At 49.7% G+C, this 19,254-nt stretch overlaps 2 protein-coding genes across 2 annotated transcripts; one reads left to right on the top strand and one right to left on the bottom strand.

Moving 5' to 3' along the window:
• Window positions 1–10,012: 10,012 nt before the first annotated feature.
• LOC123156548 (uncharacterized) lies at window positions 10,013–13,046 on the top strand. The gene is made up of 3 exons (XM_044574699.1): window positions 10,013–10,477; window positions 11,639–11,767; window positions 12,188–13,046. The coding sequence occupies exons 1-3, from the start codon at window positions 10,140–10,142 to the stop codon at window positions 12,834–12,836; spliced, it is 1,116 nt and encodes a 371-aa protein (XP_044430634.1). The 5' UTR covers window positions 10,013–10,139; the 3' UTR covers window positions 12,837–13,046.
• Window positions 13,047–14,657: 1,611 nt separating this feature from the next.
• On the bottom strand, window positions 14,658–18,888 carry LOC123156550 (nuclear nucleic acid-binding protein C1D). The gene is made up of 6 exons (XM_044574700.1): window positions 18,554–18,888; window positions 18,409–18,464; window positions 17,964–18,018; window positions 17,784–17,864; window positions 17,458–17,703; window positions 14,658–15,093 (listed from the first exon to the last, which is right to left on the bottom strand). Exons 1-5 carry the CDS (start codon window positions 18,774–18,776, stop codon window positions 17,495–17,497), a joined length of 624 nt encoding a protein of 207 aa, XP_044430635.1. The 5' UTR covers window positions 18,777–18,888; the 3' UTR covers window positions 14,658–15,093; window positions 17,458–17,494.
• Between the last annotated feature and the right edge of the window lie 366 nt (window positions 18,889–19,254).

Below are 19,254 nucleotides of genomic sequence, written 5' to 3'. Positions count from 1 at the left end.
ATGCTTCATCCCTTATCTAATAAGGGGACTCAGATTTCCCATACATCCGTTTCTCCGGGGGCTCCTGGAGTTCTACGGACTCCAGCTTCACCACCTCACACCTGCCTCCATTTTGCACATCGCGGGCTTTGTAGCTCTTTGCGAGCTGTTCTTGGGCATCGAGCCCCATTTTGCGCTGTGGAAGAGATTGTTTTGCCTCGTACCCCGTTCTCACGAGGGGTCGATATATCAAGTGGGCGGAGCCGAAATATGGCGCATCGCCGGGACCGGATATCTATCCGGCACCCCGAAGAAGGCGTCCGAAGACTGGCCTTCGGAATGGTTCTACATGGAGGACGCCCCTCTGCCGGATCCAGTTCGGATCGGCCTCCCGGAGTTCAGCAATGCTCCCTTGAAGAAACGCCTGAGTTGGCGCCCGCGGAGCCCTCAACGGGAGGATGATGGGAGCGTCCATTATCTGATGGGCCGGATTAGGTTACTGGCCCACTCCGGATTGACCATGATTGGAATCATGGCCACGTGCATTATGCGAGGGGTGCAGCCACTCCAATATAGGGGCCACCCTATGTGGGATTTCAACGGGGAAGATGACGCCACCCGTCATGGCCGCAGAGGGCCGGGCTCGGCAGCCGATCTGGCAAAGATCCTGTCCGGCTTGTACAAGGGGGAGGAGGAGGACTTCCTCCGCACGAATCCATTGAATGGATTCTCCATGAATAACCCTCGGAGCTGGGTAAGCGGACGTTTATCTACCCGATCCATACTTCCAAAGTCAAGTATCTTACTTTGTGATTTCGACGCAGGAGCTGCGCCGGGACGTGGAGGGCATACAAAGCCTAACTCCACAGCCCGAGGATCCGGAACGATCCCTTGATCCGGCCTCCGAAGAGGATCCGGACATAAAGGTGGAGCTGATTGACGGGGTGTTCCACCAACTTAGCATGGACAATGCCCTAGTCGCCATTACGGCTGACTACCCCGGTTTGTTTCCGGCCTCCCAGGTGACTACGACCGAGGTCTTGACACCATCATTTGATCCATGCTCAATTCTGACCATCCTATACTGATGGTGCATCGCAGGAGGTGCCTTTAAGGCGGGAAGCCGAACCTGCGGCGGCTGACCAGCAAGGGTCAGTTCGGCCCAGCAGGCGGAAGAGGAGTGCGACGCGAATCGAAACGTCGCCGCAACGGTACGGCGCACCGCTGTTTTTAAGGGAAGGATCCCTAGGAGGTATATTAATGCTCATAACTTTTCCAGGAGAAAGAGCGCTCGCCGGACAGTGTCCGGAGAGGTTGCCAATCAAGCCTCCGCCAGCCATGCTCCAACGCGTGGTCCGGAAGGGGAGGCGAACACAAGGCATGAGCCGGATGCTCCTCCGACGGAGGATGCCGACAGGCTGTCCGCCACCCGGTCTGAGGTGGAGAGCGCCATGAATCACAGGCGTCGCCGGACAGTTCTTCGTGACGCGTGTTTCTCCCCGGAGGCGTTGAATGCCTTTGATGCGGGAGACGCGCACCTCCGTGCCGCTCAAGATGGTTTAACCAGAGCCACGGAGCAGTATGTGAAGGACATACGGGTAAGTAATTTTAATAGTTATATATGCCAGTAGCCCCGAGACTTAAAATAGTTAAAATAACTGATTTAAGGATCATTTATTATGCAGGATCTTACGGAGAAGAATACCCACCTGTCCCAGGAGCTTCAAGAGTGCAAGGCCCAACTTGAGGCCGCACTGGCCGCCACAGGGGGAGCCACAGAGACCCCCGCTGGTAATACGTACTTCGAAAAGATAAGTAGTTAACAAAGTGCGGCGTGTGCGTAAATCTGACAATAATATTGCAGAGGGCGCCGGACTAGATCCGGACAAGCAACAGCTACTGCGTCAGCTAAAGGCCGGTGAGAGGGTGCTTATGAAGGTGCAACAGGAGAGGAACAAGCTCCAAGATGCCCACACCCAGCTAGGAGAAGATCTAAAAGATGTTCGGGCCCAGCTGTCTGGCTCCGTGAAGGAGAATCATCGGCTTCGTCGCGGCATTTATAGTAAGTGCTTGAGCAAATTCCTTTGAAAAGAAGAATTCGGCGAGGAAGTCGATTGACAGAAATGTGTCTTTAGGTGTGCTCACAGGTCGCCCTGCGGAGGAAATGCCCGGTTTAACGGGTGACCAACTTCCCGAGCTGGTGCAACTGTTCGAACGTGTTCGGCAGGCGATGAGTGGCGCCGTTCATGCCTTATGGCCTTCCGTCTCCCTACCTGAGGGCCTTGGAGGGCTTGCTGAGAAGCTTCAGGGAGTACGGCGACGCCTCCGTCTGTGGAAGATATCGGCCTGCCGTCAAGGCGCCAGGGAGGCCTGGGCCATGGTGAAGACGCGGTACCCGAAGGCTGACCCAAACCACATGGCCGAGGTCGGACCTGTGGGGCCTGATGGGAAGGAGATCCCTGTGAGCTTGATGTACGGCCAAGTAGAGCTGGCCGCGAAATATTCCCAACAGGACTGTAAATTAGACAGCCTGTTAGATGGGATTGAAGAGGAGTACAATCAGTCAGTTTGACGATGTAATTTAAAATGACATGTAAAATGCCTTCTAGCCGGATTGTAGATCGTTTGTCTTTGCGGACCTTTTCGCTTCAACCTCGGGACCCAACAGTCCGGAGTGTGTCCGAATACCCTTACGGTTATAAAAGAACCGGGGCATGCATGGAGACAAGGCGTCGGGGTCATAATTGCTTTATCAGACAAGTGCCCAACTAGCTATGTTATATTACATGGTTAGTAAGAAACATCTTCCAGGGAGAATAGTTCCGTTAAGGGTTCCTTTCCCTGGGAGGCATGCCCTAAAGTGCATGTCCGGACTGCGAAAATAGCAGAAAAAGCATCTGGGGGCAGATAAATAAGTAAGTAATAAATCATCTTTCAAGTCACCGACCGAATATTCTCTTAAGAACGCTAGCTTTCGGCTTCACCCAGTCTGAGGTACACATCCGGCTGACCCGGCAGTAACAATCGCAGAGGTGCTCCCTTTACCTCCTAGCCGAACAATCGGGAACGTAGGGGTAAGCACAGGAGCCAGGCAACCCAGCTTGGCCAAAACTTAAGTCATATCGATGCATATAATGGTGAATAAAAGGTACATGCGGAAGTATGACACATGTGTTGGGCATGAAGCCCGTATAAATAAGCTTCTGTTAAAGAAGCCCCCAGGTATAATGAGTGCTAGGAGCACATCAAGTGTGTGCGAATCAATGCGCAAATCAGCCTATCAAAGGTATTGAAAAAAAAGTGGGAAGAAGGAGGGGGACAAGAGACAGTGAAAATGTAAAAAGGTGGACGGAGGAGTGAGACGAACTCTGAGTCCGGCGTTAGGCGTAGAATCTTCGGAGACGGGCTGCGTTCCATGGGTTCGGCTCGAGTCGGTTGTCAGATGCGTTCGTAGACGGTATGCTCCGCCGGTCAGGACTTGGTCGATGATGAAGGGACCTTCCCACTTGGGCTTAAGTTTGTCCTTTTTCTTGTCCGGCAGGCGTAGAACAAGTTCGCCAACATTGTAAGTTTTGGCCCGTACTTCTCTGCTTTGATATCTTCGAGCCTGCTGCTGATAGAATGCGGAACGAGCTTTTGCCACGTCCCGCTCCTCCTCTAAGGCGTCCAAACTGTCCTGCCGATCCAACTCGGCTTCTCTTTCTTCGTACATGCGCACGCGAGGTGAGTCATGAATTATATCGCAGGGCAGAACTGCCTCTGCGCCGTACACCATAAAAATGGTGTGAATCCGGTAGTTCGGTTTGGCGTGGTCCGCAGCCCCCAGAGTACGGAGTCGAGCTCCTCTACCCAGTGCGTGTTAGATTCCTTGAGGGACCGCACTAGTCTGGGTTTGATGCCGCTCATGATTAGACCATTTGCTCGCTCGACTTGACCGTTAGTTTGGGGGTGATAGACTGAAGCGTAGTCGAGCTTGATGCCCATGTTTTTGCACCAGAGTTTAACCTCGTCGGCCGTGAAATTCGTGCCGTTATCAGTGATGATGCTGTGGGGGACGCCAAAACGGTGTACTACCCCGGATATGAAGTCTATCACAGGTCCGGATTCTGCCGTTTTAACCGGCTTGGCCTCAATCCATTTGGTGAATTTGTCCACCATGACCAATAAGTATTTGTGCTTGTGGGTTCCCCCTTTAAGGGGTCCAACCATGTCAAGCCCCCAGACCGCGAACGGCCAGGTGATGGGTATAGTTTTGAGGGCGGTGGGTGGCATGTGGCTCTGATTAGCAAAGAGCTGGCAACCGACGCATCGTTGGACTAAGTCCTGAGCATCTGCCCGGGCTGTCGGCCAATAAAATCCTGTACGGAAGGCCTTGCCTACAAGGGCCCGGGCTGCAGCGTGGTGCCCGCCGAGTCCGGCGTGAATTTCAGCCAGGAGATTTCGCCCTTCCTCTTCGGAGATACACCTTTGAAGGACTCCGGTTGTGCTTTTTTTATAAAGTTCTCCCTCATGGACCTTGTAGGCTTTAGATCGCCGAACTATGCAGCGGGCCTCATTTTGGTCTTCGGGAAGTTCCTGCCTGATTAAGTAGGCTAGGAATGGTTCCGTCCACGGGGCAATTACTGCCATTATTTCGTGGGCTGAAGGTGTTATTTCATTGGCTGAGCCGCCGATTGTGTCAGAGTGGTCTGAGTTAGGTGATGCAGCTGGCTCCGGATTGTTATTTCCGGACTCCTCTTCCCATAATACGGATGGCTTAAAGAGCCGTTCCAGGAAGATGTTTGGAGGGACGGCGTCGCGTTTTGCGCCGATGCGTGCCAACACGTCTGCTGCCTGGTTATTATCCCGGGCTACATGGTGGAATTCGAGTCCTTCGAACCGAGCTGACATTTTTAGGACGGCGTTGCGGTAAGCTGCCATTTTCGGATCTTTGGCGTCAAAGTCTCCATTTACTTGGGATATTGCGAGGTTTGAATCCCCGCGCACCTCTAGGCGTTGAATGCCCATGGAGATTGCCATCCGGAGGCCGTGTAGAAGGGCCTCGTATTCGGCTGCGTTGTTGGAGTCCATGTACATTATTTGAAGTACGTATTGGACTGTGTCTCCAGTTGGGGACGTCAAGACGACGCCAGCCCCCAAGCCAGCCAACATTTTGGATCCGTCGAAATGCATGATCCAATTGGAGTACGCGCCGTACTCTTTAGGGAGTTCGGCTTCGGTCCATTCGGCGACGAAGTCAGCCAGAACTTGCGACTTTATAGCTCGCCGTGGTTTGTAGGTTATGTCAAATGGTAAGAGCTCAATGGCCCATTTTGCAATCCTGCCCGTTGCGTCGCGATTGTTTATAATATCGTTGAGAGGTACTTCGGAGGCCACCGTTATGGAACACTCTTGAAAGTAGTGTCGCAGCTTCCGGGATGCCATGAACACCGCATACGCTATCTTTTGATAATGTGGGTACCGGGACTTGCATGGAGTTAAGACAGTGGATACGTAGTACACTGGTTTTTGAAGAGGGAATCTGTGCCCTTCTGTTTCTCGTTCGACGACGAGTACCGCGCTGACAACTTGATGTGTTGCTGCGATATATAATAACATAGGTTCGCCCAGGTTGGGCGCGGCCAGGACCGGATTTGTTGCCAGTATGGCCTTGATTTCTTCGAGTCCGGCCGTGGCAGCATCCGTCCATTCGAAGTGTTCGGTGCGCCGGAGGAGGCGATAGAGGGGCAGAGCCTTTTCTCCCAAACGGGAGATGAAGCGGCTTAGAGCCGCTACGCATCCAGTTAGTTTTTGTATTTGCTTGAGGTCTTTTGGGATATCCAATTGTGACAGAGCTCGGATCTTGGCTGGGTTTGCTTCAATTCCTCTACCGGATACAATGAAGCCCAAAAGCTTTCCGGCTGGTACTCCGAAGACACATTTTTCCGGGTTGAGCTTAATGTCATATGCTCGGAGGTTGTCGAATGTCACCCTCAAGTCGTCTACTAGAGTTTCGACGTGTTTGGTCTTGACGACCACATCGTCTACGTATGCCTCTACTGTTTTGCCTATCTGGGTAGCCAGACATGTCTGAATCATGCGCTGATATGTTGCGCCGGCGTTTTTGAGTCCGAAGGGCATTGTGTTGAAGCAGAATGGCCCATATGGAGTAATGAATGCCGTTGCGGCCTGGTCTTTTTCCGCCATCTTGATTTGATGGTATCCGGAGTATGCATCGAGGAAGCACAATGAATCGTGCCCTGCGGTAGCATCGATGATTTGGTCGATGCGAGGGAGAGGGAAAGGGTCCTTTGGACAGGCCTTGTTAAGGTCTTTGAAATCGACGCAGAGGCGCCAGGATTTGTCCTTTTTTGGTACCATTACTAGGTTGGCTAGCCAGTCCGGATGTTTTATATCTCTGATGAATCCGGCTTCTAAGAGTTTGGCTAGCTCCTCTCCCATTGCCTGTCTTTTGGGTTCGGAAAATCGCCGAAGAGCTTGTTTGACTGGCTTGAATCCTTTTAGGATATTTAGGCTGTGCTCTGCCAGCCTGCGTGGGATTCCTGGCATGTCTGAAGGGTGCCAGGCAAAAATGTCCCAATTTTCCCGAAGGAATTCTCGTAGTGCGGCTTCTACATCAGGATTTAATTGTGCCCCAATGGAGGCCGTCTTTGTGGGGTCCGTTGGATGGACCTGAAATTTGACTATTTCGTCTGCTGGTTTAAAAGAGGTGGACTTGGACCTCTTATCGAGTATCACATCGTCCCTATCCACCGTGGAGCGCAGCGCAGTTAGTTCCTCTGCCGCTAGGGCTTCGGATAATGCCTCTAGGGCCAGTGCGGCTGTCTTATTTTCAGCGCGGAGTGCTGTATCTGGATCACTGGCGAGAGTGATTATTCCATTGGGTCCGGGCATTTTGAGCTTCATGTACCCGTAATGGGGTATAGCTTGGAAGATTGTGAATGCCTCTCGCCCTAACAAAGCGTGATATCCGCTGCCGAATGGGGCCACTTGGAACGTGACCTCTTCGGACCTGTAATTGTCCGGCGAGCCGAACACTACATCTAGTGTGATTTTTCCTGTGCAGCGTACTTCTCGACTAGGGATTATTCCCCTGAAGGTTGTGCTGCTTCGCTCAATGCGGCTCCAGTCAATTTCCATTTTTTGAAGGGTTTCCTCGTAGATGAGGTTTAATCCGCTGCCGCCATCCATGAGTACCTTGGTAAGACGAAAGCCGTCCACTATCGGACTGAGGACCAATGCGGCTGGTGCTCTAGCTGTTCGGAATTTAGGTTCGTCGCTGGCATTGAAGGTGATAGCCGTGTCGCTCCATGGATTTGTTGTTGCTACTTGGTAGACTTCGGCGAGGCTGCGGATTGTTCGTTTCCGCATGTTATTTGATGCGAAAGTCTCGAAGACTGTTAATACCGTACTGGTACTGCTGGGCTGGTTGCCCGGGGCTAAAAAGCCTTCGCCACTTTTGGCCACCTGCCGTAGTATCCAACATGCTCGAAGGCTATGTGTTGGAGTGGCGCCCTCCGTACTGTGGATTTTGCAGGGTCCGTTGAGCCATCCCTCCAGTACGGTTCCGTACCCTTTAGGGGTTTTTTGCTTTTTGGTTTTTAACCCAGGTGCTTGAGTATGACGCACCCTTTTATTTCGGACTGGGGTTGTATTCAGGGCCGGATTGTCCCAAAACCTAGTTTCGGTTTTCCAGGCACTCTCCATCGCGCAGTATTTTTGTACAATGGTCGCTAGGTCGGCGAAGCGTGTAACTTCGCGACGACTGATGGCGTTTATGATTCCCTTGTCCGTGCAATTGTTGCAGAAAATTGAAATCGCGCTTTCTTCACGGCAGTCCTTTATCCTGTTCATAACCAGGAGGAATCTGGCCCAGTAATGATGTACTGTTTCATCGGGCTCTTGCCGTATTTGAGATAGATCGCTTATGTTTGGGTGGGCGGGTGGAATTAAGTTCGGAACCCCGCCCGATCTGAGGCTCAAAGGCCAAGAAGCTTCCGGATTCGGAAGCTTGGTTTGCTGGATGCTTTCCAACAAATCTGGTCCGATGCCTGACTTTAGGTTCAGTATTTGATTAGCGTCCGTCCCTCCGCGGGAATCCGGCATGGAGGGATCGGGAATCCGGACATAGTTGGTTTTTAACATAGAAGAAGAGTCGCCGCATTGTTCCTCTACCACAACAACGTGGTGGGTAACCTGGGGAGAGTTAATTTCTCTCAGATCGGTTTTAAGCCCAATCTGATCGTAGTCGGTAGCGACTCCCAGGGCGGCGATGCGATCCAAGAGCTCGTTTACGGAGGAGAGCTCAATCGGATCTAGCTGCTCGGCGAATTCCGAGCTGACGTGAAGATCGCTTTTAATGACCTGAGAGGTCATTGTCGGAGCGGTGGCCGAACAGGCGGTCATAAGAAAACCGCCTAGCCGGATAGTCTGGCCGGCGGCCAAAGCTCCCTTGACGACGGTGCCGTCTTTAAAGACGGGAAAAGGCATCCTTCCTGATGGTGACGGCACAGAGGAACTCTCAATGAAAGCACCAATGTCGGTGTCAAAATCGGCGGATCTCGGGTAGGGGGTCCCGAACTGTGTGTCTAGGCGGATGGTAACAGGAGACAAGGGACACGATTTTTTACCCAGGTTCGGGCCCTCTTGATGGAGGTAAAACCCTACGTCCTGCTTGATTAATATTGATGATGTGTGTTACAAGAGTGGATCTACCACGAGATCAAGGAGGCTAAACCCTAGAAGCTAGCCTATGGTATGATTGTTGTTCGTCCTATGGACTAAAGCCATCCGGTTTATATAGACACCGGAGAGGGCTAGTGTTACACAAAGTCGGTTACAATGGTAAGAGATCTACATATCCGTATCGCCAAGCTTGCCTTCCACACCAAGGAAAGTCCCATCCAGACACGGGACGAAGTCTTCAATCTTGTATCTTCATAGTCTTGGAGTCCGGCCAATCATGATAGTTCGGCTGTCGGACACCCCCTAGTCCGGAACTCCCTCAAGTACCTTATTCCATCTTAAGAGAGTTGTCGACGGCTTGCCTGTCTGAGCAGGACACAAACCCTAAAAAAACTCAGAAAAGCATCAAAAAACAAAGCCATCCCACGGCAAGGGTCAGGATCCACCACATCTCCATGACCCTAAGGCCATAGGAGACGAGGCAGACTAGCATCAGCACCGGCCGGAGGCAGAAGAAACCCTAGCGGCGGCTAGGTATGAGTGCCCTGACGGCTGGGTACGTTTCACGCGAATAAGTCACCCCTCCTTTAAATTTGAGTTTTGTGCAGCGGGATCACCTAATCCATGGTATCACCTGATATTTTTCAAGAGTTTCAATTTTGGATTTCAACTTTTTAGGGATACATATCTCGTGAGCATTGACCATTTTCTTTGGAATTGTTTAAGTCTTATAAATTTGAATTTTTGTGCAGTGTACCATGGCCTTGGCATCCTGCTATTTCCCCGAACTAGGCATCACACTCCGTTTTGTTTTTTAACTATCGGCATGCTACTTTGAAGGAAGTCTCCCCTGGCCGGCTCAGGGGGAATAATGTCATTTTCATGGGTTTCCTGCACCCCTTACGACGGCGGTTTCCCAGCTATTTCTAAGCAAATTCGTAGTTCAAAAAAACAAAACAAAAAAAAAACACAACGACAAATTTGGGTTTAAAGTAGCGAATATATCCGCCTTACCAACTAATCAGCAGAATGTCCACACTAAGTACAAGAGACAATCCTGGAATTTTACACTCCACTATCTAAGATGATGCTATGCCAATAAGCTTTACGGCCGAGAAATTATTTTCCCTATTGGTTGTCCCGGGTGGACCTAGCAATTTCGACCCAGCCTTCTAAGCAGTACGATGATAAGTATGAGGACCAGAGACCGGTCAACCCCAAAAAAACTCGGTTTCCCTTTCCCTGGGTCAAACTTTAGGACCGGAAGTGCATCAGCAATTCAGAGCTCAGCATATATATGCAATCCGGTGGCCCGTGGCCACCACATCATCGTCGATCTACCGTCAGATCTCGTCTCCTCTCCTCTACTTTTCTCCTCGGTTTCTTTGAACTCGCCCTGCTCCTTCCTTGCGTCTTGCACTCCTCGTACTTCCCGCCAGCCTGCCATTGCCGTTGCCGGCAAGCTAGCTAGCCATATGCAGCAGGACGCTGGAGGAAGTGGAGGAGGGGACGGCAATAGCATGCATCTGCTCCTGAGCATCCTGGCCGACGGCGAGGAGCAGGCGAGGCGGCTCCTCCGCGAGCTGCCGCCGGCCGACGACGAGGGGCAGCTGCTCGGGCGGGGACCGGCGGCCCAGTGCTGCCGGGGCGTGGCGGAGCAGCTGCTGTGCACGTTCAGGAAGGCCATCGCCGTCGCTAAGGCCATCGAGGCGGCCGGCGGGGACTCGCCGCGGTCAGCCGACGAGGGCGCCGGCGCCGGCAGGGACGCGGCGCAGGCGCAGGAGCGCCAAGGTCAAGGCGTCTGCAAGAGAAGGTGCGTACGTACGATTATGATTTCAAATTTAGGACGGCAAACTTTTTCTACGTACCTACAGAAATGTCGAGCTAGCCAGCTATATATAGTAGCCAGTAGGGTAGTGAAAACGCTCACATATTCGTGTCTCTGAATTCTTTTTCTTTTCACATGCCAATGCTTCAAATCCATTCTCAAAATATTTGCATGTTTTGGTCTCAAATATGATACTCCCTCGGATCCATATTAATTCTCGCTGATTTACTACAAAAAATGGATCGAATGGAGTAGCTTTATTACTCTCACATCCGATAAGATTATTACACTGTTTCGCTATGGCACCATCAACCAAACGAAGTAACATGGTCAAAAATTGCATGCGGCAAGCCACACTAGCTAAAGAAGTAACACGATCGATGTTAGACATATTGAAATATATTGACCATCCTTCTCCATCAGCTCAGACGTTTGTATGAATTGACTGGAGCATGATTCAATAAGACACTGGGCAACTAGTTGCATGTATGCTCGCCATCCACACATGGATATCAACTTGCTGCCGTTGAGCTCTTCCAATCTCTTCGCGCTATGGTTCATCAACGCCATATGCTACGATATATAGTTGTAGCATAGACAATGACATTAACAAGTTGTACTACAAGAGAATAAAACCTGCATACAAGAGTTGGTTAACCTTTGTCCCGCATCATTATGGCATGGCCAAATTGACAAATAATAAGAGTACAGCAAGAATTAAAGACGGGGACATCTAATATAATGGAAGTTAGTGGCATTTTTTGTTCCCGGCCCGTCAAGATGTCATCGCCAGGAAACATACATAAATCCAACATAGAAGAAACTAAGTAAATACACACTCCAAATGTTCATCACTTGTTCCTATATATGGAAGTTTTCATTCCTCTTTTAAATTTCTCAAATATGTGGATAATTAAATAACTATTCGGTTCTCAAATATGAGGATTTTTTGTCTGAAAGGTACCCAACCGCTCGAACGGGGAAACTAGAAAGCGACGTAGAGTAATGGCACAAAGTGGGGTTTTGGTGTTTTGGTCAAAGAGAAATGCATCTACCATGACCATACATATAGCTAGCCAGCAATTGGGCATTCGTTAGCATTTGAATTAGTCTAAAAGAAGTTGCCTGGTCCTGGGTATGACACAGGAAGGGCTTGCCAAGATGGACCGAAAAGTTCCGTATACCCGATGACGCGAATTTGGAGTACACGCCGGACGACGGATTCAGCTGGAGGAAGTACGGCCAGAAGGACATCCTCGGCGCCAAATTCCCAAGGTTTGTGACATTTATTTTATGAAAATCATGTACTCCCTCTGTCCCATGATATAAGAGTGTTTTTTACACTAAATATTTAGCTGCCCTAAAATTTCAATATTGCGACTTTGTCAAAATACTTATGAACATAGTATCAGATAGAATAAATCTCGCATAAAATTATGCTTCCTCTGTAAACAACTATAAGACAGCTTTAATGACCTAAAACATCTTATATTTGTTTTATAAAGAAATGTTAGATAGGCAAAAGAGTATGAGAAAAAAAAAATACTTCATCCGTAGCAAAATATAAGACGTTTTTGCACATAAATTTAAACTACAAAAACATCTTATATTTTGATACCGAGGTAGTACAAAATTGACCAGCTTCAGTTTGTAACACTGACTGACGACGGTGGTGGGGATATGCCGCGCATGCAGGGGCTACTACAGGTGCACGTACCGCAACGCGCAGGGGTGCGCCGCCACGAGGCAGGTGCAGCGCTCCGACGCCGACCTCGCCGTGTTCGACGTCACGTACCAGGGCGCGCACACCTGCCTCCAGGCGCAGCGCCGCGCCGCCGCGCCTTCCCCTCCTCCTCCTCCTTCCGCCGCGCACGACGTCCAACGGTCACCACCGGCGTTGCAGGACCCGGAGATGCAGCTGCTCGAGAATTTCAGGAACGGACTCAAGGTGGAGACCGACGGGCTGCCGCCGCTGCCCTTCCATGGCGACGGCACCACAGCCTTCTCGTTCGCCTACGCCGCCACAGGAGCAGCGGGCTACTCGCCGGCGGGGAGCGGCGGCCAGCAGCTGCTGCAGGGAGGGGGCTGCTTCGTCCCGGCGTCTTTCTCGTCGCCGGCTGCAACGACGTCGGCCGGACCGGGCTACTTCGCGCACTGCACGCGCGGGGCGCACGAGTCGCCGGAGCTCGCCGAGGTCGTGTCGGCGGCGACCGCCTCGGACCCGGCCGGCTTCGACTACTCGATGTATCTGCACCAGCACGACCTGGACGCGCACCTGCCGTTCCAGTTCGACCCCATGTTCGGCCACCCTTCCAGCTCCCATGGCCAACACGGAGACGCGTGAACGAATCGAGGCGTGATTATTCTGTAAAGAACAGTCGGATCATTTAGGTTTCGGTATGTATGTATGTATTATTAATCCATCATCACCGTCAGAAAATACCATCTGGGTGTGTCTATTTTGGTACGGAGTACGTACATGACAGCGTCTGTACGCCTCGCGCCTCACCATTTCTTAGATTAGATGATGGGTTCTGTATATGTACTTGAACGACATTTCCCAGAGGTATCACCGTCAGGGTATTCATTCCCAGGTGCAGGACTAGAATGTCAACGATGATACAGAAACGGGGCATCAGAACGGGAACATAACGTAAACACAACACGTACTACTAACTACTGGAGTACAAGAGATGTCAACCTTTTCTCCTTTGCAGCGACTCGAGACGCGCGCGCAAGCTGCAGGTTCGGTTCAGAAGGGACCGTAGAGTAGAATGGAACACACATCGAACGTTGAAAAAGATTGGCAGGGACAGGAATCGTGATGGGTGGGTGATCATGCGTGTCCTTCGACCCACGGCACTAGTATTTGGCTGTTACCAGGGATGAAATGGAATGGAAACGGTTGCTATTATATTTTTTTTGTGAAAGCGAAAATGAATGAATGCATAAACCCCAAAAACGAATATGAAAAATGTATACCATGGGAAATGAAAATGCAGCAAATGCGGCACATGCACGGAGACGGAAGCAACTAAAGACCCCTTGAACCATAGGCAAAAATACAAGGAAACCAACTAAGTTGTTCGATTGATAAGATGAGATGTGCAAAATATGAAGATATATCATGGCTATATAAAGATGATGTACATAATAGTGTCAAAAGCGCTCTTATATTATGGGACGGAGGAAGTTGGATATATCAGCGGCGGTGCCATGCTCGATAGGGATTAGGGATGTTGCGCGCGTATTGTTGTGCTCGATGTAGTAATAGTACCGTAGAAGTTGGGCCATTTGGGCCTTCTGCTCATTGCGTGTAGGGCCTAATTGTGTGTTCATTGGGCTACAAAATAGCCGTGGTCTTCGGGAACTTTGTGCGGTCACCGAGCAAGCACCCAAGAAGGAATGCCCTCCATCCAGTGTCGTCGGGGATGGAGTTCATGATGGTTGACCGGTGGTGGGACAAGGAGAGAACTATGGAAGTGGAGAGAGAGAGAGAGAGGGAGGGGGGGGGGGGGGGGGGGGTTGGAAGAGATAGTGAAGTGCGGTGGTAGATAGATAGAGGCTCTGGATTAGCTGGGTGGGATGAAGGAATGTTGATCTTTGGTCAGCAGCTATGGTAATTTTGGTCATCATAATGGCAAAGAGGTTGTTGTGGCCAACAAGAAAGGCAAGGCGGTGGTGGAGCTCGGCAACGCCCCCAAGCGGCCGAAGAACTAGGGCCATTTCATTTCTATGAGGAGTATCTGCCGACTTGTACAAGGTCATCCCAGCACTCTAAGTTGGAGTATCTGCCGATGTCACTTGACAGCTGCGCCTGGACAGTGACGGTTTGGATGATCAACAACATGCTCACCCTTGATAAGGGTTGGGCCGCCTTCACCCTTGTTCATCAGACCCTGAAGGTGATCATTTTCAATGAGGTGGTGACCAAAGTAGAAGAAACACGAGGAGGCAATTTGCCATGGATGCGCAGAAAGTTATCACCTAAACCTTTTGCGTGGAATGTTTCAGACTTTGTTTTACCTCGCCACTTTAAAAGATGGTATCCAAACATCACGTGTTGCATGTAACCAAATACAACACACTCTGCATCTGCCTAGAACAAACATGCAATACGTTTCTTCACAGCCAGGCTGTGGAGAATGCAGGCAAACAAACTATGTACACAACATGGTTTTGGTCTATATTCACTCAGCCAAACCCAACCCAGTCACATATGGGCTAAATTCGGTGCAGGTTACCAAGCACACCCCGTGAGAATCTCAGAGCAAGTTTTACCGGCCACAGCACAAACAGGCTTTTCGAAACCTCAGATCGAGTAACAAAAGTGCCTCTGGCACACAAGACCCGCACAGGGGTAAATTATTCTTCCAAACATCTCAAAACGAACGAGCAACAGCAACCACTAAAAATACATATGTCCAACGCTACATACAGCTAACGAGACTTATCCCCACAACAGCTTTTCTTCTAACCGTCTCCGATCCTGAGAATGACACGAGGCCAGCCTCGCTTCACGCTGAAGAAACCATTGGCCGTCAGGACCAGGAAGACTTGCCACACGCCCGCTGCGACGGATTTTCCGAGCTCCTGTTTCCCTGCAATCCAGACCAGACCAACAATTAATTCAACCAATGTGTGAGACACTAAAAAGGGCAACAGCTGTAGGATCTCAAGGCAGCGCTCCTTCAGAGCACGGACTGTTCCACGCAGCTAACAGGAAAGCTTTGTATGCATGCGGCTAACAGGAAAGCTTTGTATCCAAACCAATAATAATTCAACCAATGTTTTCCGGATGCCCCACAACACCATGGCAACACCGCAGGCAATCACATCTTTACGACGACTAACAGGAAACCTTTGTATCCACGCGGCTAGACTGCAGGCAAAGCACATTTCACCACATACCAAACACGCCTCACTACCGGGAAAGTTAAAAACAAATGGTCAATCCCCTCATCCAACTGGCTGCAAAACATACACCCACGAACTACCCATCCATCCTCTATGTAACAGATCATCCTACTTTTCCTACTAACCAGCCACAAGAACACTTCAACTTCTAAATATAAAGGAATCCAAATGAACCGAAGTTTCCTAAAAGGACATGGGACTTGTCTAGCCTTAATAGCACCGTACACCGACTTAACCGTAAATTTGACAGTTTTAGTCAGTGTCCATACACATCTATCCATCTCATTTGTGAGCTTCACTCCAGCACAATCACTCTTCATTTGACCCCGCAGGCTAGCTAACCCTCCCCAAATCACTCTTCTTAAACTAAAGCTAGTCCATCCATCAGCAAAAACTTTAGAAACTTTTACATTTCTATTGCTGCACAGATTATAAAGTCTGTAATTCTCAGCTAAGCTGATGGTACCCAGCCATACATCTTCCCAGAATCTAGTCCCATGTTCATACCAATTTTTTCTGAAAATGTATCTTTTACTTTCATAAGACCATACCAGAAATGAAATGTACAGGCTTCAGTTTACACTGGCAAATTTACATTACTTGAACTATTTATTCCTAATGAGCTCCTGACAGAGGCCCTCTTAATTATCAACTTTCCACAACCATCTACTCAGTAAACATTCATAACTGAGAAATCCACAGCACCCAGGCCTCCCAAGACCGGTTGACATTGTCCCAAAGTTTTCATAAGAGCTGGCTAGCAACATGCCCATGGTACTGGCATGCCATGAACCACAAGAAACAAGGTCCAATTTGGTTTACTCTAGGACACTGTAAGGTTAAATGAGTTCTGGTAGCTGGTATGAATGAGATTACTGGTGGGAGACAACGTGAGGTTACTGAGTGACGCGGAACCTGTTGCCGAAGAGTAGTGAATGATCAGACAACGCGCCAGGTTGAGGATAGCTACCTGGCATGCTACGCCACGCAGCACAAGAAACAAGATTAAATCTGGTTTAATCAAAAGCCACATACTACCTTCACGACTCTTCGGCAACAGTGAGATTAGTGATGATAGTCAGCAAGAGTTGGTTGAGTGACACGAAATCCGCCACCAGAGATCGATGAATGATTGGACAAATCGTTCACTGCACTAGGCCGAGGACAGCCTTGCAACACGCTACGGCACAAAATCACAAGAAACGAGATCAATTTCGGTTTATTCAGTATTAGCTTAGATGAGTTTTGGCAGTTTATACGAATGGAATTAGCCGCGAGTCGGCCGAAGGTGGTTCCGAGATTTTACAATGAAATTTCTAGATTTTTGGTGATTCCAAGATTCAGACTGTAGGGAGGTCGTACTATCAAGAGGGGTACAAGCAAATGTATTTTGGTTTGAACTCCAAGAAAATCCTAAGCCTAAGCCCTGAAACAATCAACTCAAGCCACTCAACTCCTCGGCTTTTCCAAAGCCCTAGTACCACCGTGTTTTTCTAGCCATCACTATCAATCCTTCAGTAGTTAGTTTACCCAGAGAGCAAATCCAATTTTCCACAGCACTGGAACTGCCGCACATCTTGTTCTGGTACTGCCAATCAAAGTTTCCTTTGAATTTTGAAACCTTCTCTGTTAGCTACGATAAGTTTTCCCTGGCACTTCCGAGCCGTTTCGGCATTGGTCCATTACTTCCGGAGAAAATCTTTCCGGTGCCTCCAAGATGTCACTTTGGCATCTTTGCATAGTTTTTCATTGAGGAACTGCTCTGTTTACTTTGGTACTGCAAAGGCACCATTCCTTATTAATAAGGATTTGTTACCTGTGATTTATTTGAGGTCAAATTTACAGTGTAAGAATGAATTATAAAAACATATGGAAAGAAAAGTTTTCCTTTAGGGAGTGGCAGTCTTGGAACATTCAGGCCATTGCATAGTACTAAGTCTACCGTGGTAATACCCGGAGAAAGGATTTGCATCAAACATTGACAGACCTTGTTCAGTAGCAATAAATACTTAGTGAGGTTCTGAATGCACAAAAGCAGCAATAAATACCTGAGAGCTGCACAAGAGATAAGACCAACACATCAATCTAGTCCTCGTCTTCATCAAAAACAGTTCTAACAGGGCCCTTCACCCCGCTACCATTATACCCAATGAGCTCCTGAGAAGCCTTCGCGAGGAACTCTTCCGCGGCAGCACGAACAGACTTCCTCTCTGGCAGTGGCTGTGACTTCCTCTTCCTCCCAGACCAGCCCGCCCCTTCCCCTTTACTGATTGCCTGCATGCCCCTCTTCTGGTCTGAAAGTAATAAGAATCAGAACCACAACTCTATACCATACAGAGACGAGACCATACAAATTCGACAAGCAGTTATATACCATCAGTCAAATGGGACAACGAACGACCAATGAACCTTGCAGCCGCTTGCGTGTTCACGGTGGTGGAAGGTCGCAGTGGTGCTGCAATTCAGAATCCAGGTTGTTATTGGTTTTTATAATCTTATTACTGAATATCAATTTGTAAGCCAAGCACGCAGCAAGAGTGAATAAGTCAAGTACCCTTGTCCCATTCGTTCAATCGATTTAACTTCTCCTGCCACAGGCTTAACCTCTCCTGCAAAAGAAACAAGGAAAGCTCTTACGAATGAAACATCCTGCTTGAGCACACAAAAAGAAAAGGAAATCTCCAACTTGCTTAGCGTCAAAAGACAAAAGGAAAGTCATGATGTAATTCTCATGACACCCAGAAACACAGGTCTCAAAACTTTCTCATGTGGAAATCATCCTCCCTATAAGCAGTAACTCTGTGCTCCAACAGCAGAGGAAGAGATGCCAACAGGACAGCATCCCACTAAACAGGCAGAGGTGAAAGTCTCAAACCCTGCCAGATCTGTTCTGACAGGCAAAATCTATCTATATTCGGCAAACACGGTAACATACTTCTGCGCGTCAACTACCGAACGATACAGGGAAGCATCACATGTGTGTTCAAAGAGAAACTTACGAACTCCTTCTTGATAGGGTGCTCGTCCGGATTTATCCCCGAACACCGCAGCCGCACTGCAAAACACCGAAAAAGAACGACCTTTATTATTCAGAAGGATGTATGCGCGAGCTATATGGCAGAACTAGGAGGCGCGAGCCGTTGCCTGAGAAGAGGGAGGTCGCGGCGTGGGCTACGGCGAGGAAGGCGCGCGCCCGTTGCAGGGGCGGGAGCTCGGCTATGGCGTCGGGGTCCTCGGCCGCCGCGGCGAGCATCTCGGCGAGGTGGTCCCCCACGGACTCGGTGGCAGCCAGGGCCTCCTCGGCGGCGCACAGCACCGCGGGCGGCACCGCCGGGGGCGCTCCCGCGACGGAGGCGGCACTGTCCATGGTCTCGATTTAGGCGGCGGCGGAAGCGGAGCGAGCTTTCTTTTCTTTTGGCGAAAAAGTAAAGCGAAGCGAGTTCGATTTGCGTTGGGGTGTTTTAGGGTTTCAAATCCGCGTGTTTGGGGATCAACCGGTCATTTAACTGGGCCCGAGTATTGAACAGTCTCGGACAGTTGGGTTCCCTTCATCTTTAACCTCCGGTTTCTCTTGGACTCTCTTCTCCGCACCTTGCCTCTCCTTATCTTCAACCTCCACCTCCTTTGTTTTTTTCTCCCCATGCCTAACATCTCTCCTCCGACGGTGATGTCACGTCGTCCACGCCTCTGGCGAGCCCTCGCCAACGACGTGGCGTCCGGTCATGTCGAGTTTGGATGCTGCCTAATCTCATTGGCGGTCAAAAATGAAAGAGAGTATATAAGGCGCGCATGTTTGTCATGTGGTCATCCAACGGAACACCCTATGTGTTGTCGGATTTTTAACT

Source organism: Triticum aestivum, chromosome 7B, assembly GCF_018294505.1.
Source record: "Triticum aestivum cultivar Chinese Spring chromosome 7B, IWGSC CS RefSeq v2.1, whole genome shotgun sequence".
Lineage (NCBI taxonomy): Eukaryota > Viridiplantae > Streptophyta > Magnoliopsida > Poales > Poaceae > Triticum > Triticum aestivum.
This window is presented reverse-complemented; position numbering and strand designations above follow the sequence as displayed.